The sequence below is a fragment of the Haliaeetus albicilla genome, chromosome 19, assembly GCF_947461875.1.
Source record: "Haliaeetus albicilla chromosome 19, bHalAlb1.1, whole genome shotgun sequence".
Lineage (NCBI taxonomy): Eukaryota > Metazoa > Chordata > Aves > Accipitriformes > Accipitridae > Haliaeetus > Haliaeetus albicilla.
In genome coordinates this window covers 27,485,446-27,510,082 of record NC_091501.1, presented here as the reverse complement: position 1 = coordinate 27,510,082, position 24,637 = coordinate 27,485,446, and the positions used below count along the sequence as shown (strand labels likewise).

The 24,637-nt window shown below is 44.4% G+C and overlaps 1 protein-coding gene across 12 annotated transcripts in view; it reads left to right on the top strand.

The window, feature by feature from the left end:
- PRR5 (proline rich 5) overlaps positions 1-24,637 on the top strand; it is a 94,044-nt gene that overhangs the window by 24,092 nt on the left and 45,315 nt on the right. For 5 of the 12 annotated variants that reach the window (XM_069806938.1, XM_069806937.1, XM_069806936.1 and 2 more), the window contains one exon: positions 15,125-15,390. The exons of 2 other annotated variants lie outside the window; for them this stretch is intronic. In XM_069806938.1, the coding sequence (XP_069663039.1) occupies positions 15,260-15,390 (131 nt within the window). In that variant the 5' untranslated portion in view covers positions 15,125-15,259. Of the gene's footprint in view, positions 1-12,096; positions 12,438-14,673; positions 15,060-15,124; positions 15,391-24,637 lie in introns of those variants that run through there. 5 more of the 12 variants (XM_069806948.1, XM_069806944.1, XM_069806942.1 and 2 more) reach the window with 3 other exon arrangements.

Genomic DNA, 24,637 nt, shown 5'->3' with positions numbered 1-24,637 from the left:
TGGGAAAAAAGCCCTGAAATAGAGAGCCAGAATGGGTGATGCAAAAGCTCGGGTGTTACCCATCACGGTGACCTCGAGCAGAATGAGAGGGTTCAGATACTGTTCACCAAGATCATAGTCAGACAACCGTTGCAGAAACAGATTAAGCTGCCCTGGCTGACTGTGCGCTGAAGCATATGAGGAATTCTCAAATGACCTATATATGATTGATGTGTACGTAGGTGTGGCAAGAAGAGGCACCGAACAGCTGAGTGGTAGTAATATCTTACACAGCTGCAGCTATTTCTGCAGAGGTGCTTGGCACAACCCTCTAGAGTTCCTTAATATTCCCGCGTTTGAGATACAAGGTTTTTAGGAAGGAGGAAATTTTTACAGATTTCTTGAAATCACTTGCAGTAAATGCTAGTCATGAAGGGAGAGTGTGTATGGGGGTGTGTGTGCATTTATGTGAAAGGAAAGTAAATGTGCTTAACCTGTCTTTGATGTTGCTCTGTTTTTCTTTTAACATTATCATTGCATGTTAGCTCTTATTTTTTCAAAGCAACTTAGAAATTTTCTCAGAAAACAATTGCCAGTTTTCTCCTCCAAAAGAATTTTCTTTCTGAACAGTTTAAGGCACTTATTTTCCTTTAAAGATTTATTTGCTTTATCACTAGGCTGCAGAAGCTAACCTCTGCCATGGCTTCAACTTTTTTTTCCCTCTGTTTTTTTAAGCAAAGAGGCCTTTTCTAAAGGATTCACTCTTGAAAACTTCTGGTTTGATTTACTTGGCGGTAATGCATGCTTTCTTCCCAGTTTGTATCAAGCGGTAAATGATGGGAATGCCTGTTCTGTGCTATTCCATTGCTGTGGTAGCTGGATTTTGCTACAGTGGTTACTTGGTCTCATCTCAGGCTGCAGGGGTAAATGGTCCCCTATAATCTGCAGCTCCCACCGGGGCCTTGCACCGTAATCCAGTGCAAGGCTGTGACCTACAGCAGAATTTAGCTTGGTCTGTAAACTGGGCACAGATGTTTAAAAGTGAGAGAAGTCATATTCATTTGTTCTGCACTTTTTGCCGTAAGGATTTCCAAGGTGTTGTTAGCTACTGCCTTTCTGGATTCCCTGGGAAGTGAATTAGTGGTATCAGTAGCAGAGAAGGGGGTATTGTACAATGGGAACTTGATAGTCCCAGGTCATGAAGAGTATGGATATGGGTATAGCTTTTCTCCTTATAAGTGGTTCCTCTGTAAAGTTGAGGGAAGAATCTGGGTATAACTCAGTCAGGAAATCCCTGCTACCTCTGCCCACATTATTCAACCATACCCAGAAAATATCTGCTCCTGAACTTTACAACCTTCTCTAAAACAAGGACCCATGTCTGCTGTTAACTAAGTCAGCAGCCTACCAATTAATCTGTTACCAAACATGAGTTCTGTCAGCAGCACCTCCCAATACAGCTGCTAGGAGGATTCAGCCATTGCCAGAAGAACTAAAAGCTGCTCTAATGCTTCACTGAAATATTTTGAGAAGTTCAGTGTGAACACTCTATCTTTTTGTTCGTTGTTAAACTTTTTATTCTTGGTATTCTGTGTAACTGCCCCTCAGAGTAAACGGAGACACGTGCATGCCTTCTGTTTCTGGCAGAGCATTTGCAAACTATCTCACTGTAAACTGTTTATAGTTTACTATGTAATCTGTAACCTTACTATGATGGACAGTCAGATCAGAGTTCCCACCATAGGAGGAGGCATTATTAGACATTATGCCTTGAGCAACTTAGCAAACACTGTGTCAGGGTGGTGGCGACTAGAAATACCAATGCCTTATGAAAAAACACTGCCTGCCTGCTGCAAACCCAGCATTTTATAACCGCTTGGGTTTTTTTCATTGCAAAAGACATAACTTACTGGCAATATAATAGACTTTAAGTGATGCTTATGGTTTTATTGTATTCAAATTTTATATTCCAACAGTGTACATATTTTCCCAGTTACATTTATTATTTGCTCTTCATTGTGGTATGATATAATTTAAAGGTCTTAGGAGTCTGGTCCTGCTGTAACAGGGACCATAGAAAACATGTATTGAAGGTTTCAGGCCCCCATTAGTTTGCATCTGCAGGCCATGGCCTTTGTAGATGGTTGTACATAGGTTTTACTTTCTGGATGTGTCCCATACTATTCCATGGAAGTATCACAGGTTTCAAATCCAGCACATGCAGAAGCCTTGGCATGGCAGGGGCCTAATCAGAAACAGCAAAGTAATATATTTGCTATGCTCACAAGGAGACAGAAGTCAGTAGGAGAGTGTTGAGATCATAAAGGAGATTAGCAGTGTTTACTATGTCACAGGTGATAAGCACTCAATCTGTTCATAATTAGTATTATGAGAAGTTCCTGGCAAAGTTGTAACTCTTTCTTTGCTCCCTTTTTTTCTCCTCTTCCAATTCAGGTGAGAACCTGACAGTATTTTTATTTATTGTTTAATTCTCCTTGTCCACTGCTGGAGTGGGTGTTACTCTCAGCTCAACTCTTCTCTAAAATTTCAGTGGATCCCCTAGCCAGAAGATGCTCTTAACCAGCAAATCCCACTTGCCTTTCTGTTGAGGCTGTCCCAGGAAGGCTGCAAAGTTTGTCCTTTTCTCTCAAGCCCACAATGGCTTTGGTCAACAGTAGACTCTCCTAGAAATACTCCTAATTTAATATCTCCCTACTTGAAATACCAACTGAGCTTGAAAACCGAAGATAGCTCCCTAAGGTCTCTTCATCTAGGGTCAGAGCATGTACTTGAGGAAATGAAACATTCATTAGTTGGATGCCAGATTATTTACACTTGTATCATGATCAATCAGGCAGTAAGAGACTGGGGATGACATTCATCTCGTCTAATTTTAGGTATTTATAGCTTGGAATACCATATCCATATCTGAACTGCTCACATTATGTTCTCTTTATAGTTGGTGGAGAGAACAGGCACGTCCCCAGCATGACTTTCCTGACCAGGTTTAAGTATCCTGTATAGGATGTGATGAAGTGTACCCTGGATGTGCCCCGTTTTCTCCAGCAACTACAGAGTGAGGTCTGGATTTTCCTGTACATCTCTACTTGTGAGATGTACATATCCCACTCCTGATGTCCCTTGCCTCATTTCCTAGTAGCTAGTGCTAAATGAGCTTAGAAAATGGAAGGCCAAGCTAGAGTGACTGAACTTTATCACAGGAGAGTCTTAATTCCACCTTCCAGTTCTGACCTGCCAGGTCACTACGCTGCTGTCACTGTGGTCATGAGTATCTTGTCTCTTCACAGCTCTTATGGATAATTTCATCAAAAGGAAGGAATTATTCCAAATGTTACTCCCAATTTTCTTCCTGTTACTTATTTACCATCTCATTAAAATACAGACAGTAGTAAAGTGTAGATAAAAGCATAAATATTCTATCTATAGATCTACCTATCTAACTGTATGTGAAATAACAGCTGAAGTGTTACATTTATTACATTTAACTTTGCTGTAAGTAAAGGAAGGTGAAAATAGTATCTTTCATTCCTCTTTTTTTCCCCAACTCTACTTGAATGCAACCCAAACAACTTTCACAGATCTAAGCAAAGGAGGACACGTCACCTCACTGAGATCTGAATAATCTTCCAAAAGTTAAATAATGAGTATTACCAAAATAAGGCCTTAGAAAGTCATATGCCTGGCACAAAAAATCATGATGTGGGCTTGAAAATGGGTTATATTTTTATTTCTGCAGAACTTGTGTCCTGCGTTTGAACTAAAATGGGACTTCTAACTGTTTCAGCACCTAACATTGATGACTAGATAGCATCTCTTGATAAAAGTGTAAGAGAAGTGTGAAATGCAAGTGGGTCCTGGTCATATTTCCATTAAACCTCTTAACTAGGACTTAACAAAGTATCTAATAATTTTGGATGCCTTTTGGTTTTGGCTACAAAAGTTTAGTCCCTCTCATAGGGAAAGAGAGTTATACAATATTAAGGATTCAGCCTTTAAAATGTAAGGGTCCTATACTTCTTTTTTAACACTACAGGGTACCAACTATAGAGTTGGAAAGCCGCCTTTAAAAAAAAAAAAAAGCTTCAAAACATTTGAACGAAGAAGATTTTCTGTTGAAAGCATTGGGTTGGAAGCAATACACTACAGTAAACAAACACTGAAACTTTCTATTTTATTCCAGCAGAATAAGTCTGGATGCATTTACGTTTCATATGACATGCTAAATTCTTGTAATAAACAAACCGAAGAAACCCAAATGGAGTCAATGAACCAAAAACCTGGATTCAAAAAGCCATTTATCTTTATGCCAGTCTGAGTCAAAAGTTCAATTCTGGATACTCTCCTTCCTCAGAGCATTCAAATCTGGACCCAAAACTTCATTGGAGCCAATCTCTTAAAACAGATGACTAATAAAACTAACATAATGGCACGCACATATATACACGCACATATCTCCTTTGCAACATGCGGAGCATTAGCTGGGGGCCAGGATTGTTTTAGATTTATTTTATGTATAAAGTGATTCAACTTTCCCTTCCCTGTCCTCCTCCCTTCTCCCAGTCTGGCCAAATCTTTGTGCTCGTTCCTACTGCTGCATGGCCAAATACTGCAGAAAGGAATACAGCTTTTTTTTTTTTTTTTTCTTTTTGGTAGCAAAAATGTGAAAGTTTTTTGTTTTACTTTTTTCCCATGTTCATCAATCAAATTAAACAGCTTAAAAATTGATGCAAGCAAATGGCATCCAAAGTGCCCTTGTGCATTTTATAATTGTGCCCAGCTGTGATTACAGTCCCACAGAATATTTTTTTGCATTTTCTTTTCTTTTGGTGCACTTCACTGGTGATTCACTTCCTAGAAGGGATTCACCCCTTTTAGGAGAGAGAGAATTCATTGGTTTCATGACCTTTTATTTCTGCAGTAGAAATGGGTGAACTCACTTGGAATAAATACAAACAAAGCCAAAACATTACATAGGACAAAATTAATTTCAAATCTGACCTTTCTGAGTCTTAGGGGGGAAAAAAGAAGAAAAAAAAAAAAAGGTTGTGTCTCTCTGTCTTTTGACCAGTGCCCTACAATTTGCAAGCATCAAAATACCACAGCAGGGACTAAAGCTTTATGGATGCATGTCCTGGTGAAAAGCAGATGAATGGCAAAACGGGAAGGCTCGCAGTGGTATGGCCATTTTTCAGGTACGCACTGGGAGCGTGGTGGGGAAGCCCCTGCGGCTGCCTGGAAATGCCCGTATGCCCCCCAGCTGCTTTGAAGCTGCCAGTACACCTTGCCGCTCCGACCCACCTCACCACCACCACTTGTGGTGGCTGTGGCTCAGAAGAGTGGGAATTGAGAAAACCAGCACTTAGAAACATACCGCTGGTTTTTGCCCCCTATTCGATGAGGGGCTGTGGAGAACAGAGCAAAAGTATGAGGCAAGGAGGTCCTCTTTTCTTGCCAGGGATACGAGAGTGTCCCGCGGGAAGCATCTCCCACCAGGAGGGGTACTGACCTCAGATTTTTGTGCCCCTCTGAACAGGGGGTGACATGCCACCGGTCCTGCAAGCTGCCTGAGGGAACAGGGGACCAGGGACGGGCCCTTGCCTGTTGCGTTGTCCCTGCTGTCGCTGCTGCTTTCATGCCATCTGGAAAAGCAGAAGACGGACATCTTTTATTAAAAAAAACCCATACATGACAGAGCAGTGTTGCGGCAGTTAAGCTGTTTCAGTCACGGGGCCGCTGGCCTTGCCCTCAGGCGGCGGGGTCTCGGCGGGCTGCCCTGGTTGCCATTTTGTGTCAGCTCCTCCGAGGTTGGTGTGGCTGGCATTCCCTGCCCTGCTGCTGGTGTCAGGCTGAGGAGCGGGGCAGGGCCCGCAGGGGGACATGGAGCCATCGCCTCTGGTGACCAGTAATAAAATGGCCGCCTGGGCAGCGTCTCCTCAGGCCAGGTGGCGGGAACATGCATCCTGCCTGAAGGAGGCTGTAACAAGTCGTGAGGGGCTCTGTCAAAAAGTTAAAATCTGGTTAAAAGCAACGTGCCTGGGTGCATGCCTTCACAGAAGTTACGGTGCATTTTTTTATTGGGTTTTTTTGTGTTTTAGATGGCTGTTTTCAGGGCTTCCTCCCCACGTGCCCGGTGGGTGGGGTTGCTGAGCGCTGCCGCAGCAGCCCCTGCGCGGCTGAGGGGGCACGTGGGCCTAGCTCTGCCTGGCCACCCTCCCGGGCGTCCTCATCACCTCAGGTCTTCACCCCTTCGGGTTTCATCAGACTGAAACCTGGCATGTGGCTCAGACGGGCTTGAAATTTAAAAAAAACCCAAACAGGTTGACACAAACGGGTTTGTCGGTTTTTAAGAGTCAGGGTGAGCAAAGGCTGTAGTTTCTCTCTGAGGCTGAGATTTGTTCGTCATCCTGTGATCCTCCCCTCAGCGATCACCATGTCTTACCGTGAAAATGTCAAGTTGGTGAATTTTGGTACCAACCTATTTATAAACACCAAAGTATCTTGAAAGGACTTGAGGTAGGGATTTGAGCACAGAGCTGACCACGGTCCAGGCTTCCCCACTCGTGAGAGGTTTTCAATTTATTTATTTTTTCCAGTGACATTCCCAAAATGAAGTATGCTCTGCAGGAAGCAATTCACGCAAGTGCTGGCTGCAAGCCTGGGACTGTCTACCTGGCCTGCGGCTTTCTCTATGAAGGAGCTGTGCATCCTAGAAACATGGCCCAGGGTTTTCAGTACCAGGATGACAGCAGTCCAGCAGAGCATCTGGGAGCCTTGCTCGAGATAAGTCCTTCAACCTTTCTGCTTCAGAGTGGGGGAGCTCAGTCTGTGAGGGCTTTCAAACTGCTGGCCCTGGAGCGGCAAGCTTGAAAGACCCTGGATGGGTCACAGGTCCAAATGCCATGAAGCCTAAAACCTTTTTGGTCCCAGCAGTTTTCAGAAAGGAAAAAAAAAAAAAAAAAAAAAGAATTTTAGTTTTCCATAAGTTTAGAGAACTTGAACTATTTTGCAATGAAAAAATATAGCCTGAGTTTGGAGAGCAGATCATTTGAAATGACTAAAGGAAGCCTGGTGAACAAGCAAGCTGGAGCAGCAGGACTCATCAGGAAAGAGAGAGAGGAAAGATACCACATCGCTGCTGAAGACGCACAAGCCTTCTGAATGACACCACTGTTCTTCCACCGCATCCCTCAGTACCTTGAGGAGGCTGGTGTTTATGCTGACTTCGGGGAGGGAGGAGTACCTCGACTAGTTATCTAGTTGTTGCTACCTTGTGGGGAAAAAAAAAAATTCTGGAAGCAAATGTAATGGAATTTGCCTTACCTGCTTGATAACAAGGCATTCCTTCAAGGTGATAACTCAAACGGTGATGTAATGTTGATGTCTGATTGAAGATTGAGACTGGCTAACGAGCTGGAGTGAGAGTGAAAGGAGTTTTTCCAAACCTTGTCATGGAGTCTAAAAAATTCCAGCACTCTGCCCTTTGAGATAAGTTATTTCCCAGAGAATCCTGAGAAAAACACTGATGTGATTCATACTGGGAGGCCATAGTGCTGGACCTGCTGACCTGGTGAAATGAAGATTTAAAGGTACAAGTGTAAAATAATTTGTGTGATGAAGGCCTTTTTTACCCTTGCTATTTCCACTGCCCTGTATCTCAGTGTGCAGGGACTGTCTCAGCATGTGCGTATGAAAAGATGGCAAAAGGTCCCCGTTTTTAAGTTCCTAATGAAAGCTCCACTGTGCTGAAGGCTACAGAGTCCAACTACATAGCTAGATGTTGCAATTTTGGATTACCTTTAAAATCTGTCTGGCGATTTTTCCATTCAGAAAAATACCCTTGTGATGCCAAGGGAGAATGATAAATTTTCTGAAAGAATCCATTTGTACTGAAGGCTAGGCTTTTTTGACTTTTACAGGACTACAAGATTTGTTCCAGAGAGCTATAGTACTGTTTGAGTAACAGCAGCGTAGTACTACCAGAGTCAAAGATCCCCCAAATTTGCATACCTGTTTCTTGCATTGCTCAGTACTGAAGTGACCTCCCTGACTTATGCACAGGAGGTGGCAGTAATCTCAAGGCATGGTTCATCTTTCCAGACGTGCTCACATTCTCATAGAGAGAGAATATCACACAAGTGATATCCTGGCTTTGAGAGTAAAGCCAGGATATCACTCGTAACTAACAGCTGGCCACCAGTGCAGTTTATTAGAAACTCAGCTAGTTACCAAAGTGGGTTCTTTATCTTGGTGACCTTCCAAGGCAATCAGAGCCTTCTTGGAAGACCTTGAATCAGAAGTGTTTGGATATAAGAAAAATAGCGCTGCGCAGCACACAGTTCTGATCTTGCAGGGTTCACAGATTTGGAAGGCGCTGTACCATAGATAACTATAGAAGACAGCACTGAGATACTGTAGCTGCTGCATCAAGGTCATGGTGTTCTGGGATCCAATTAAAATTATGCAAGATAGGCAATTTAGGAAAGAATTCACACAGAGCTCAGGAAGGAAAAAGTCATATGTGTTATGAGCTCAGTTACTTTCTAAGATTAATTTTCCACTATCTATCTCATGATCTTGTAATAAGAGCACAAAGTATTTTAAATGTTTGATTTTCTTATTCATCAGAACTCTTGAGTCCTTACTTTCTAAATCACAGTTAGAGGTTTGACTTCCATTTAACAGCAAAGTTGTGGGCTTGCCTTGGAGTATGTACTGGTTGCAACGGGTTGTGAATTTGGTGAGTGGGCAACAGTGAAACACGGAACGGACACGTCTGATGCTTGGAAACCCATCTCCTTCCCTGGAGGTGATATGAATAGAAAAGGTGGTAATGCCGCAGGTCCTGTAATCCAGAGCATTGATCCTCACCTCCTCCAGCATCGTCATCATGCTCATTCGGATCACTGCGCTATCTTTAATTCCCAGAACCTATAAAGAGATAATGAGGAACGATACTATGAGCTAGGGGAATTGCCCTTTGATGGAAAGCTTGATATTTTGGATGGGGGTGTAACAGGCCTATTCCTATCCTAATCCTCTCCTAATTCGTATCTCCTGAAGGACAAGGAAAAAAAAAATTTAGCTGTATCTACTGTACTTTAAGAACTGCTTATATTGTTATGCTCTGTAAACCAAAAACTTCTGCTGGCAAAAGGGATGGGATTTCATGGATGCTTTGAGCAAAGGCTTTCTTACAGGTATTACTAGATTCATGACCTGTGTAAGATTAGGCTGGTGACTTATGCTGAGCTCAGAGCCCTGTTTTGCTAGCTAGTGTACAAACACTGAATGAAAAGTGTAAAGAAGAGCTAAAGAACAGCTCACAGTCCAAACAGGCAAGACAAGGACTTGATTCCCTTAGAGCCAGCTGAAGAGTTGTTTGTAAACACTGTGTTAGTACCAGTGTTTTGGTCTCAGTTTTCCTTTCCCTTTTCATTATATTTAAAAACTTTGTCAGAGGAAGAATTAGCTGACCAAGAAAAGACAAAAAAGAGGGAGCACTAGAGCAAAGGGTGACGGAGAAGCAGGAAGGGAGCAAAGTGGGGAGACTGAGAAGCTCAGTCAGTGAACAGATAAGAAATGTTGTCCAGCAGAAAACTGAAAAGAAGCTGGACATGGATGGTTGCTGCAGTCCAGATGGTCGTTTGCTCAGATGCAGGTCTCTCTCTGCTGAAAAAGTCTCCTAGGCACATTCACACTGCTCTGCCTCACGCTGAACAACGCTGGGAAGCGAAGGTCCAGGAGATTGGCCCTGATCCTCCGCAGGTTGCAGTGATTATGGGTGTCTGTGCTTGGTGCAAGCCAGTGTATCTCCAAAGCAGGCAGTGGAACTGCAGCAGCTGTGGCTGCCTGTGGGTCAGGTCTGAAGCTTTGTAGGATGGACTGCGCTTGCAGGTGTTACTGCAGAAATGGTGAGGGGAGCAGAGCATCCTGTTCTAGCGGTACTCAAAGGAGTCTTCTTGGATATAACCTTCTGCTTGCTTAGGAAGGAGATACTGTCTTGAGCATTTCTTCTTTTTCACAGCATAAAAGATAAAGAAACCCCATGTGTGAGTCCTACAGGCAGTTGAAGGATCAGAAAGCCCAGCTTGGTCTAAAGGGAGGCAACTGTGGTCATGTGGGCATGACTGGTCCCAGGATGCAGAAGTACAGGAGTATACAGGAGGTGTTTCAGAGGTTGGGGAGATGGCTCAGTAAGCCCAGGTCCCCTCCTATAAATTAGTGCTTGGCTGTTGTGAGGACAGAAATAATGCAAAGGACTAGCAAAACCGAGGCTGTCCTGTGACCAGCCTCCATAAACAACAGGCAGAAACTGTCCTTGAGGGTGCCTTTATCTCCAGAGGTTGCAGAGAGTCAATGGGATGGAGGGGGAGGGTGTAAATAGCGCCTGTTTGGTTTCATACTTTCTTTATTCTCTTTATTCTTTGTTTTCTGATGATAAAGGAGCTTTATGTAGATATTGTAGCAAAGGAATTGATGAGTCATAAGGTTTGCAACTTCGTTTCCCCCTCTGCTCTTTTTATTTTTTCCCTGATAGTCACATCTTCTTCTCCCTTTCCGCCTTGCCCCTCCTCTGCTGGCGCAGCAGAACGTGTTGTGCCTTTAAGAAGTGTGGTTTTTCAGAAGACTAATTCCTGAGCTTTGGCATATGTTGAGGCATGCCCTAAGTTTTGTGGTGTGGTTTATGAAAAACTAAAGTGCATTTGTCTAAGGAGGTTTTTAACTCCTTTCTGCCATAGATACACTTTACCTCTTTGTTCTTCGGTTGCAGAGCATACACCATTCAGCATTTCCATAGGGTTTTCTGCTCTCTTCTCCAAAAGAGGAGGGGAGATAAAGTGAAGTAGGGGGCTTTCCTCCCCCCCCCCCCCCAATTAAAATTTATATTTATTGAGTTGTTTTTTACATGGCAAAGCTCTGGTGAATAAAGCTGAGATAGCAAATTCTCTTGCTGATTATATCCTCCCACTGGCACCAATATTGCTGCAGTGTTAACCTGTCATTGCAGTAGCAGAATGGTGTAGCTGAAGACACATTGACCCATAGCAGTCACAGTATTGGCAGCTTTATTATGAGTTTCATATATTGTGAATTTCTTAATGTTCCCATGCATGAACATTACTGTTTCCTTCCTTTCCCCTCTTATCACTGTCAAAAAGAAACTTTTAAGAAGACAATATGATTGTACTGTAAAAATTAACATAGCATTTCATAAATAAAATGTAGGGGGTTTGGGGGGTTTGTTTGTTTGTTTGTTTTAGCAAATCTCCTTCTTTTGAAACCAAGTGTATGCTTGGGGAGATCTGCCTCGATTTTTTTTAACATTTGCTAGGGGCAGCAATATGGTCTTTAAACCACAGCTCCCAGCGAGAATATTGCAGGCATACCAGGAGGTAACTACAGAGTTACCCTTGGTGATTATTTTAAAAGCCATGTTTGCTACAAGGTCCTGGATCTGTATGCTAAAGTTGTCTTGTAATAACAGCATAAATCCTCTTGGGCTGTCAGCCTAGATTCATGTACCTATATGTTGTTTTAGGCCTCGAGATAGCAACTAAGTCCAGGTGAGCAGAATTCCCCTACGTCTCCAGCACCGTGGCGGCTCCGGGACTTACCATGCAGTCACCCACAGGATGTGGGCCCCACAGATGAAAGAACAGTTTCTAGTAGAGACAGGCCTGTTTTTATGAGGAGAGATGTTGGAGGGGAAGGGAGGGAGCAGGAGCTAGGACTGGATGTGCCTTCCACACTGAGGGGGTTGTGTGGCTTTGATTAAATCACTTAACCTTTGAGCTGCAGGTTTCACGTGAGTGAAATAGTAGTATTAGCACCGTCTACGGCATGCTGCGATTGAATGAATTAACGTAACAGTACTTTACAGTCTCAGCTCTGTAAATGTGCTGAGTGCAGTTGTTCTATTTAAGAAGCTTGTGCTTGTTATTGAGCCTACGGGAGGGCCCCCACCAATCCTCCGTCCTCCCCTCCCTCCCAATTAGTCTGGTCAGTGCTCTTATCCCTCTCCATGACCAATAGCGAGCAATCTCTGCCGCTTAGCCTCTCAATCTTGAAGAAGCAGTGCTGTATTGCGACAACTCTCTTCACTAGTGGCTACAGAGGAACGGCTGCACCGCAAGTCTTGGCAAGGAGCTTTGTCTTTTGCATCACCCTCCGGTCACCTGGGCCCAAGGAGTCCCTGGCTACCCAGTCCTTGCAGCATTCCCTTGGGACTGTGCTGGAAGGGAGGTAGAGGTCCTGGGATCTCTTGACATCTCTGCCACCTGGTCACGGGGTAGCCTGGGCAAGTCACATCACCTTTCTCTTCTTCACTCTTAATGCTGAAGTGCGGATTGTATCCTTTATCTTCATACCCAAGAGCTGCTCAGGCTGAATTAATGAATGCCATGAAGTCAAGGATGTCCGTGGACGCACAGCACAATGTAAATGTGAAGTATCACTCTGTAATTATGGGTGGAGGTAATCCTTGTTGAAAATTATTTATTTTATCATAAATCAACATTTGATCAGGTGGAATCGTAGGAAGGAGGAAGAAGTGTAGAGAAAGCCTGTCCTCTGTTACCTCAATCCGAAATTTTTCAGGAAACTGGAATGCTGCCTCTCCCACGTGTTTTGTGCATGTGTCAACTCTGAATCTAGTTCTGGTTAGTGAGATTGATGGGGTGGCATAAAAATAGTCTGACTTCTATAGGTGTAATATTTCAACATACAGCCGGAAAGAGGTCCTTTTTTTTTTTTTTTTACTTTTCTTGGTATTTGGCATTTTATGAGGAAGCAAAGTACTGCTTTTTGCAGTGTTGTCTGGCATATCCAAGGATAACACAGCAGCTCCCTGGGTTCAGTCAGTTAGCTAGTTGAGGATTTTAGGAAAAAAAGCAGATGAAACGTTATTATGTAGCTACTGACGTACTGGCATCATCAGGGTACAGTTTATAAAGTCTTTGGTGCTGCTGAGGGATCAAAGAGTTAAAAATTCCAAGGGTTTAATCCAGTATAATAACATTTTGCAAGGCCTATCAAATTCACAGCAAGTGAGAAACAGAAAAGCAACTGAGCTAGGTGGAAAATGAAATTAGATGGAATTATATTGCCACAGGTTTATCTAACTAGTTGTTTCACTTAGCAGGGCAGAAGCACGTTTACCTGAGCCCTCAGCAGAAGCTCGGACTGAGTTGTGCTCTCCTGCTCTCCCAGGCTGTATTATCCACAGAAATTGAGTGCCTTTCATCCGATTTGAACAAAGAAGTGTTCTGCTGTATCTATTTTTGGTCACTGATTTGTATGCTGTAGAAGCCATCTCATTCCTTAGAATACAGCCATATATTGTTGTGTTTGTTTTCCTTTTGCTGCTGTGTACATAGCGGATTGTTGTTCGTTTGTTTGAAGGATTTAAACATTTGGAAGAGACTGGGGATAGCGATGTCTTTGTACATAGGTTAGATGCGGAGCTGCAGGTCCGTTCCAAAGTGAAACGTTATGTGCCATCTACTGTGATGCTCATTTGTATACTTGAGGGTTTTGGTGTGGGAAGGACAATCAATATAACGCTAATCCAAGCAGCTGGGTAAAACTGCTACTGCTAAAACGAGCACAAGGTGGAAATGGATTTATTTTCCTAGGTAGTTCTGGAACTGGTTCCCATGGAGGTAATACCAAATACAAATTTTGGAAGAAAATAGTTACATGCAATAAGCTTAGCTGAGTTTGGGTGACTAGTGAGAAGAATTGTTTTTTACTAAAATATGTCAGTAAATGATGCACGTAGGGCAGATCTCGCTGTGAGAAATTTAGTTCTCCTGTAATGTAAACTTTGCCATATTATTTGGACACAAACAAATCCAATTATAGCCCGAATCTAGACAATAGGTTATCACAGATGGAAAGAGTAAGTAGGAAGTGGGGAAAAAAAGAAAGGGTAAATTCTTCTATATGGTAGCCCCCTTGCAGTGAGTGGAAGGCTACTTTGCAAGGAGCCTTCGTGGCTTTTACCACTATTTGCAGACCAATGCTGTAGCAACAGAAGAGCAGTTATTGGTCTCTGGCTCAGTCTATTGCAAACAGTTTCTTTTCTGAGAAAGCTAATGGCTGTTTTGTTACATTACTTCCCAGCAGACAAGCCAGGCACTCCTGAATTTAAAACAGAACCGCAAGTGAGTGACAGTGAGCTAAGCATGGGCTGGAGTCTTGTAGCAGCATATCCTTCAGCTCCAGTGCTGCAGTCAGAGAGAGAAAGAAGATTTTTCCTTTGAAGATAAGACACCTGGGGCTTTTGTAGAAACTAAGTATGCCGTGAGTTGTGCAGCTGTTATCTCGATTTTTAAAAAAAAAAAAAAAAAAAAAAGGGCAGAGAAAGACAAAGTGTCTCGCTCTTCTATGCACCACCAAAAATTCCTCAAAATGCTAAAACCCAAACCAGCATTTTTCATTCTGCAGTTGTGTTGCTTGCGAATACTTTCTGTCTGGTGGCTTATGTGACACTTCCAGCTGAAGCAGCCTCCCAGGCGAGCCGTGAGGCTGTGCTGTGTGTGTATGGCAGAGAAGGAGTGCGGGAGTGTGCGTATGTATATGTATGAGTGAGGGAGCAAGAGCGCGTGTGTGCAGTGTCGTAACGTGGCAGGGCACAGGCAGTTATGAAACTTTCCAATAAAGTCTCAGTGCGTCAGTATTGGTTGCTTGGGTGGTTTTTTTTTTTCTGTCCGTTGCCCTCCAGTTTCATTTCCATTTATGAGTGCAGAGAGAAGGAGGGAGAGGTTGAGAAATGCTAGCAGACCCCCCCAAGCCGCTGGAGGAGCGGAGCAGTTCCCACGACAGGTGGAGCACGCCACTGCCGCGGCGGCGCTGAGCGAGATTCCTGGGTCGGAGATTCCTGGGTCGTGGTGCCCGGGGACAGGGGGAGGGGAAGCCCTCGTACTCGGGGCAGCTGCGGTTGCAAGGGGCCCCTTCAAAGTGCTGCAGCAGCAGCCAGAAGTTCGACTTTGATTTTTTGAAAGGACTGGAGAAATTATTAACCACAGTTGATGACGTCAGAGTTGATCTGATTAAAGGTTTGTTTTCTTGCTGGCAGAGGTGTGCTCCGTAGAGACTGGTTCTCTCTTCTTTTTTTTTTAAGTTTCTTTTTTGAACAGCAAACGGAGGGAACTGCTCGCATTGCTGCTGCTGCTGCTGCCGCTGCTCCAGCTGCGTGTGTGTGTGTGTAAACAGGATGGTGTATCTGTAGCTGCCACGCGCAAACACACATTTGACCATGAGGACTCTTCGCAGGTTGAAGTTCATGAGTTCGCCCAGCCTCAGTGATCTGGGCAAGAGAGAGCAGGCAGCCTTGGATGAGCGGGGGACCCAGCAGCGACGGGCCTGCTCCAACGCTACCTGGAACAGGTAAGGTCTCGCACGATGTGCCGACTCTCCTGCAGCCTCTCCATGCTCCCACGGCCGTGATTAACGTGCGGGTAGCCGCTCCATCGGCTTGCAGGCTAGGCTGCCTTGCTCCCAGCTCAGCAAGGTTACAGTACGCCGGGCTTCCGCGTTAGCGTGTTACACGTACTGGAGTTTGCGTTCAAGTAGAAGACGGGAGCGGCTTTTTTCCCCGTTACGGTTAACCTTTCTCTGAAGGCTGACAGCAAAGAGCCTTTCCTGCAGATGGCTCAGCCTGCTCTTCCTTGTGACAGACAAGGACTTATTTCCCAGGGTCCAGCTACAAATTTGTCTTTGTGTCTATCTAGATATTCTCATTCGAGGTTAATTTGGTTTATTTTAGTTTAAAAAAAAATTACATATACGCAACTATTAAAATACATTATTTTTATCTGCATAACTATATATATTGCTGGTTGCTGATACAGATATGACAAAGTCTACTCAATTTACTCACATTAATACAAGTATGTCTGTGCGTATGTGTATGTGCGCATGCAAGCACATGCACTTTGGACAGGGAAAAAATAAGCTCTGATTGTTTCCTTTATTGTCTTTATACATTTGAATTTTATTACTGTTTTACAAAAAAATCCATGCAAACATTTTGTTCTGAATGTGTCACTTAGCACAGATATTCAGAAAGCATCTTAATAACCATTTTGGTGACACTCTTAAAGATGGGTCTAAGTTGTTAGGAATTATATTCTTACGTCCTTTTTGAAAACGAAATGTCATATCCTGGGTCACAGCTTGGAACGCGTCATTTGTAATGTTTTATAATTGTATGGCTGTACAGCTGTAGGAAGAAAAATACCAGTGAACTATAGACACATTTGTTAAAGGTATTTCAGTTTTGAGGGGAAAAAAAAAAGCATTATAAAATGCCACATCTTCTGTCTCTCTCAGCACTTGATTTGTGGTTTCACATCTGCATTATGAATTACTTTTTGAATGCCATGAGCACAACAAGCACTGAAACTGTATCGGTCACGTAAAAGTCAGACTTTCTGTTCAAATATTGTGCTATTTATATGACCCAGAGTTGCACCCGAGGTCTGGATGGTGGTGGTAATTAAAGGCTAGTTTGGGCCACCTTGGCTTGCGCCAGTTGGGACTTCATTTGGCCAGTAGCCCCATGGGAAGCAGCAGGGAGTAAGATACTCCTTGGTGTGAACCAAGGTGAGAGAATACGTTCCCCAAAGCCTTTTTGTGATGGTGTGCTGACAGCTTTTGTTGGCAGGGATTAGCGTTTCCAGGTCTTGCTTGCGGAGAGGGCGCTGTGGAGGCGGATGCAAATGGAGAGCAGGTCAGGCACTGGGTTTGCTGGGAGGGGGAGAGCTCCAGGCTTAGGGGCCGCTGATCTTCAAACCAGAGGATTTTCCTAAGTGAGCCGGAGCAAGAGTTTGTTATTTTTAATTCGGACAGGACAGGTATAGCTCTGGCCAGAAGTGGTTGCTGATCAGCAAGCTAGACATCTGCACATTTCATCCAAATGATTAGACAACTGTCCCATCGCCTCTTCCTGGAATGGGTGTCTGCAAGTCATCCTGTCGCCGCTTAGCATGAACTCGGGCCTAACCATGCTTTCCTGCTGTGGGTTGCCTTTTCCCTGTGCAGGGATCGCCGGGCCGTCCCTGCCGTTTGGTGGCACGTGCCCCTGAAATGCCTTGGGAGCGCTGGCAGGGCTGCTGTTGTGCGGTGGCAGGCTGGCACTACCTGTGGTGGCAAGTCAAGTGGGCATTGCGTGTCTGCGCTAACAGCTGCCTAAAGCTGTGGCAAGTACTGCAGATTACGGGCCAGTTGTACTGCATGGGCAAAGGGAAGGCCCTTTATTTCTTATTTAATGGTGCAAGGCTTTCTCCTGAGCGGAAGAGAGAGTGAGGGTAATTCTTCTTTCAGGTGCAAAAAGACTTGTATCCTCTCTGGAGTTTATCCTCAGGAAAGCCAGGGCTTAAATGATATTGGATTAGTTGTATTAAGAAGTTATCCACTGTAGCTTCTGCCTATCACCATTGCATGCCCATCTTGGCATGTGTAACAGGGTCTGGTCTTGAGGGAGTCAGTGTTCAGCTCTCTTGGAGAGACTGTAACGTTGATGTGGCAAACTTGGCACCTAAACTTTGACTCACCAGAAATCTTGGGTGGGTTTTGAAAATCTTGGGCTGTGGAAGGTATTTTATTTTTCCCCTGCAAAATTAAAACATCCCAACAGAAGACTAGCATACCATACATTAGTTTATGGGAATATTTGTTCTTCCAAATGAAAGGATTGCCTGTGCTGTTTCATTCTGTGCAATATTGAGCGTAAGAGCTTGCTGATCAAGGAAGTCGAGATGCACCAGCAGAGCTCTTGCCTCTCGCCAAGCCTGGCTTTTCTATATTTAAATGTCTGCTGGTTTCTTGCCTAATGTTAGCAGCTGTGCCTGGGTGTGGCATGTGTGTATCTGCTTTTGAAAGAGGCTTTGAACCAAGTTCATCAAAACCAATGTGCGGAAAGGTAAAGCACAACCCCATGGCAGGCCCTGCCCCACATGAGACTGCTGGTCCCACTTTGTTGAAAGTCAGCCCTTTGAGGTGGAGCGAGGATGCTGCCTTGGCCCTGCCGGGGACCGTGCTGACACGCTGCTGAGCTGCAGTTCTGCTGGTGGGGTCTTCTGCAAGGTAGCAGCTCTGTCACTGCGGGCTTTTTCTGAGGAGGCTGTGCGGCTTCCCTTCTGCAATTGGCTTGTCTGCGGCTGCAGTCTGGCTGCCCAGCGACGTCCCCTCCACTACCTCCGCTCTGCTCAGACGGGTCTCGGGCCTCAGACTGTTTATACCAGAGGATGCCTGCTGCTTTCTGACACCAGGGGAGGGCAAACTGCAGGAGCCTAATAGCAGGGTTCAGTGTGCAGGGGCCACGTAGCACTCGGTGCTAGCAAGGAAGGTCTCTTCCTCCCTGATAACTTTCCTTCACCTCCAAACTAAAATTCTGTAAAACTTCTCGACACTGTTAGATGAAAGGGAGATCAGTGCTGAGCTGCTGTCTGCTACTATGCAAATTAGACTTTGTATCACGGCTTTTTCTGAGCTTGCTTTCCCATGAACCCCAAAAGATCTGTACAGCAACACACCGGCAGTGCACGTTAACTAGCAACCAACAGCAACATAGTGGAACAATACAGTTTCGTTACAGCTCACAGAATTTGCATTGGATTAAAATAGCTTAGATTTTTTCACTAGCATTGTCTTCAATTCCTTTTCTCCCCCACTTTTCTGCTTCAGGCAAAAAATGAGGGCTGAATGCTGACTAACCCAATTGGACTGAGAAACCTAGGGGTTTTAATCTTGAGCTTGCAAGCTGGGGGGGCCCCTCTCAGGGCAAATAAAATCCATCGCGAGGTTTTCATTCTGACTGAGCTAGCACAGACTGCCTAATCAGGAGCCGATACTGTCTGAGTTGTGCTGTGGGAAAGCCTCTAGTCAAAGGCACTTAGATCCTCTTTGGTATAAGAAAATGGGGAAAATTCACGGAAACATGAAGGAGTAGGAGATAGCAAAGAAAAGGCGAAGAAAACACAGATGAGATGCCTGTGACCTTTTTGAGATCAGCAGTAAATCCAAGGAGACATACGGAATCAGAAAGAGTTTTATGGTTTGGGCTAATTTTTACAGGGTTGTAATAAGCACAGTAACTTGCTGTAAAGTAAATTTTACAGTCATGGGAACCATTTTTCATCTTCTAATTAAAAGTGAATATTTTTTCAGATCACAGGGGGGTTTTGCTAGTGGAGAAAGCATTCCAGACCAGCATATTTATCTACGACTTCTACTCAGAAATTTTCTTTCTTCCAATATTTAGTGTTTATTTAGAAATATTTAGAAATATTTCTGCATGTCTGAGAATCACCTTCTTTTTACTGACCCTTTATTTGGAGCCCTCTTTGGAGCATTTGGCCATGTGCATGCATGGGGGGCAGAGAGCTGAGCTGTGGGGTGGGGAGGAGGGATGGGGAGGTAAAGGGGACTTCCCAGCTGGTCAAGCCAAAACTGCACCATGGAGCACATGCCAGCCTTGACTACAGTAATAGAAAGTGGTGGTGGTGGAGAATTGTTGCTCCCCATAGCCCTGCAGACATATTTATACTTGCTTGAATGCAGGTATATTTGGAAACCAGAATCTCCTTAGTCCTGTACTCCGTAGAGATATTAACTCTTAGTAACACCTCAGGGAAGTCCCTTCACCTGTCTGTCTCAACTTCTTCATATGTAAGAGTAATGTTTATAGTTGGTAAAGTTAGTGAACTAATGCCTCTCAAACTCTTTGAAGACAGAGTTTTGCAGACCAGCTTATTTTCACTTGTATGACCCAGTGTGTAATTGCAGCCTATCCCTCTTTGCAGATTGCTTTACCTTGGATAGAAATTTCAGAAACATAAGTGAACTAGCAGCCGCAAGCTTGTTTTGAAAGGGTCAAGGCCTCATGGAAAGCCTGTGGAGTTGCAGCTGGACTGAAGCTGTGCTGAAAATGGGCTCTTGCTGATTGGATTAAGCTAATTCAAAAAAATGAGGTTTTATTCTGGAGTGAGGGTGTCTTCAAGGAGGTTCTGATGCAAGTTTATCAGGTTAATTAGCTATTCCCATAACTGTCCAGAGGAAATGTGCCCTGAGTCACTTAGTCCCTTTTGAAAATGAAAATGTTGCCTTTAACTACCCAATACTCGCAGGATGTGATTATTCACACAGCATTGTTTTTGCTCATGGACTTCACCTGGAGCTCTGGAAAGGGGAGAATTTGCAAACACTAAATAAAAAATGCCATGATATTTTCACCCATGCTGTTTGCATACAAAGATAGTGACTGCTTTAGAGAACCAAAACTATCTGCGTGCTGTGCATGAATGAAAATGTGGGCCACTCCACCTGCTTTGCCAGGAAATGCAGAGCTGGGCGGGCCGTGGGCATGGTCAAAGCAAACAGAAGGTCAGGATTCAGACAGAGACTTGCAAGCCCAATTTTGCAGCTGTTCTTCACCTCTGTGGAAAAACTGATTCTGACCTGGCAGAAAACAGTGTTTCAATCACAATAGTTTTTCTTTCTTGGCTTCTTAAAAATGTCAATGAAAGAACAGGGGTGGGTGGTATTTCAATGCTGGAGGGAGCCAGCCTCCCACCCACCGAAGGCAGTGGTGTCTGGGTGGACAGCTAGCAACTCAAAGGAAATGTATGTTTTGGTGGTATTGAGCTACTTGGGCAGTGGCTTTCCATTATGCAAAAATCAGAATAATAAACCCCACCCTCCCCATCTTGGCATTCATAGTGTTAGGCTGGCTGGGAGCGCTGTCAGCGAGCATCCAACTTTGTGCTCTGGCCATTTACACCTTCCAGATCCTTTCGTGCTGAAGTAAATGGTGGGGAAGGTCTGCACTGTGTGTGCTGGAGCTGCCATTCCCCACGTTCTGGGCAGCTGAATAGTGAGTCCTGGAGCTGCCACCTCCTCTGAAGGATCGGGCAAATCTAGAATGAGTAGTCTCTCCAAAGAGGTGAAGTTACTTAGTCTTCTGGGCTGATTTTTGTTGCTCTGAGTGCCTTCTTGGCTGTAGGTAGTTTTCTTTTGGTACTCAGTGGCCACAGTGGGATAGATAAGTACAATGCATTGCTGGAGCCATCTGACATTTTGTCTTCATTCTAAAGGCAACCCCCCCCAAACACCTGGTCTCTGTAGTTTTCCCATCCTGATTTCCCCTCCCACAGCCAGCCTGCTCTAACCATGCTTCTCTCTTCCCTGCCCACCCACTGACCCATGGGAAGCCTCCTCCCAGGCTTCTTTCTGCCCCGCTGCTGGTCTCTCAAAATATTTTCTTCTAGCTATAGTCTTCAGACGAAGAGTGACCCGTGGCATATGTTTTTATGGAAAGGTGCCTGCACAATATATCTTAGTGCTCGGACTCCGGTTAAGTAATACTGCCACAGCAGTTTACCTCAATTCATACCAGTTGAGATGGGTAATGAATTGGTGTTGCACTTTCAAGAAATGCCATAATCCCATAACTCAGAGATTTGCCTTTTCTTGCAGTGTGAGGGTGGCTGTAGCTTGTTTCAAAGGTGCACTGCTCAGGTGCACCGGGCTTCCAGGTCCCCCTTGTTCCAGCAGAAGATACTGGGGGGGGAACATTGGAAATTGCTTATTTTCTTAAGTAGGAGAAAGTGCAGTGCTGCAGGAGTAGGAGGTTCTGCACAAAATATGTCTGTTGGTACAATATAGCAAACCAGAAGCGTTTATAACCCTGGACATACAGTGTGAGGTCTGGCCTTGATTGGAAACTGGAACCTTACTCAGTACTGACTATGGGCAATTCAGGAACTGACCTTTTTAGGGGGCTCTTTTGGGGTCCTTTTTGTCTCTGCGGTGCTGTGTTCTTGTGCACACATTTACACGTACAGCAACTATAGGCAAGGTGTTCAGAGTAATATCTGTGCATGAGTGTACCCATTATTAACTTTCATGTTGTATAAGAGTTACAGAAGGGAGTTTACAAGGCATTTTCAGTTCAGATTAACTATTAAAATATAAGTTTAATTACATACATTATTGACTTAAACCTTAGTGGAGGCTGGTCACAGGCACAAGTAAAGGTGATCCACCCACCTCAAGCATCTTGCAGGACTTCTGTGTGTAAGCAGCAGCTCAGATTTTCTTTACACCAAAAAGTTGTACCATTCAGACTAAACCCTTTTAAATAATCACTCATTATAGAAACCATAGTGTTACTTTGATTTAAGCAAGGGTTGGGTTTGTTTTTTTCATTAGCTTAAGGTAGCTTAGAAGATTTAAGCTAGCTTTTTATTATCCTGACACCAATTTATGCCACTGATAGCATGGTGGTTATTCTGATTCCTCTTTGTTGCCTCTTGAGCAAGTATGGAGGACCAGATTATGGTGGTATTCCCACGTCACCTGCAGCCTGGGACTGCATGCCTGCACCCTGCATGCAAGCACTGCTGTCTGCAGTGGGAAGGAAAGGCAGGTGGTCAATGTAGCAGGGCCAAGACTTGTCTTCCAGACAAGGCAGTTGTCCCTCACTACAAGGGAGATCCCAGGCAGATTAAAAGACCACTGCTAGGATGTTTTATGTACGTGCAGTTCTACTACACAGGCAATAACTTAAATGCTCACAACCTGTCCCCTTAGTTCTTGTTAAAAAAGCTTGCTCTCTCTCTTCTTTGAGGAATAATAATGGACCTGTTAAGCTGGAAAGAGAGAACCTCCCCCTCATTTAGAAAGGAGTGCCAGAGAGAAGGAGAGAGAGCATGTTGACTTTTAGGAGAGATATTTAGTCATTCTTCTCTGCAGAAGGCTGGCAGGGAACATTGCAAAGTTCATTTCCGAATCAGAAGAGCGTGTAAAGACTGCTTGTTTTATTCACTACATTAATCGTACTTCACATATTACTCATAATATTAAAATACCCAAGTCGCTTCACTGTATACCAGAAACATTTAGCTGCCAATTTTCAAATAATCGTAAATTGAGTGTGTCTGTCTGAGCCAGCCAAAATAAGTTGGGTTAGATCATGAGTGTATGTCTGTGCATGTGGGTGTAGGGGGAAAGGAGGGACCACCGTGGTGGGGGAGTGCTTAATGCCTTGGAAGCGTCATCAAAGGAGCAAAAGAGAGAAGAGGATAACGGTTCCTATTTTTATGTGCTTGTGCATTTCTCTGCAGTGGGTCATATCCTTTACCTGCCACATTTAATTTCCTTTTTCCACAGATGAACATGGCTGAGCTTTTCTAACAGTGCATCTCTTTGCTGTTCAGTGTTGTTGTGTGCCTGCATTTCGAATCTCTGTGAATAGTGTCGGGTTTACCTTCCAGCCCATTCCTCTGCTCCCAGCAAGCACAGAAAGGGGTTGCCCTACCATGGACCTGGGAATGTTTAATGTGGGTGCTTGAGGTCCCCAGGCACACTCCACTGCCACCTGGCATAGTGCCTGCGGTGACATCCCCTTGCGGTGGGAGCAGCTGCATGTGGCTGGGTCTGGCCCTGGAGGTGGCACCAGGCCAGAGCTGACTGAGCTTGTCTGCCAGTAGGAATCAGGCTTCCTCCCTCTGGAGACCTTAGAAACAGGTATCACCTTTAGCTCTTCTTCACTAGACATGGCAACCCCAAATCCTGGTACCTCCAGGATGGGCAAATCTGGTCCTGGTTTTGCTTTCCAGAGCTCCAAGGGTGGTTGCTGCTCTCATGCACCAGACCCCAGTGCAGTATGAGCAGGGGGAGGTCAGCTGTAAAGCTCTGAAAAATGATATTGCAGAGTCACTGGTAAAACCAAATCCCCAGGAGGCATGTGCATGCTGTAGCTTCTCATTCTTGGAAGGTCTTTTCAGTAGATGTTCTAGGGGTGAGAGTCAGTTCAGTGGCTCTTAAATACACCTCTGGAGTGTCCCCGAGGCTGGTTGTTGCTGTTCCTTGCTCCTGCTGAGTGCAGGCTGAGAGGTGGCATGCAGAATGAGAGACACCCAGGGAGATGGTGCAGGGCAGGAAGACTTCTGCCCTGTGTTTTTTGTAATATGCCTTAAGGTGTCATCTCCCCTTCTCAGGTGCAACCTCAACTAGGAAGAGCCCGGTGCCAAATTCTGTATTTTCCCTTTGCAATTAGTAGGATTGTGAGGGAAGAAGAAAAATCCAGTGACAATGATGACATGTAATACTGCTATTGATAATCACACTCATTGCTTTTGTTATGATTTTCATAAATACATCTTAAAATACCCTTTAGTGGTCAGTGTCATCATCTTTATTTTACACGTGGGGTAACTGAGTCAGGCAGAAATGAAATAACTTGCAGTCACTGCCAGCGGTGGGAATGGTCATTTCAGTAAAAGCAGTCCTATCGGAAATTGAGTAGCAGCAGTAGAGCAGTGCAGCAGATAAACTCTGCTTTCTTGTGTGTTAGTGTCAGGAAACTAAAGCATCTCTGTGTATGTGGAATAAAGACTGAGCTCACCCTACAGTATGTTTTTGGTCACCAAAAGATGCTCCTTCTACCCCATCTGAAAGCTAAAAGGCCTTCATGTTTTGGGGACTTCTACTCCATAGTTAAATGTGGTAGAAATTGCCAAGTGGTTCCAAGAGTGGAGGAGGGGGGATGACCTGACAGATGGAGGGGGACCATGTGAGTTGTCTTTCCTTTTGGAGTCAAAGCTGTGAGGCTATAAAAGGTGGCACTGCG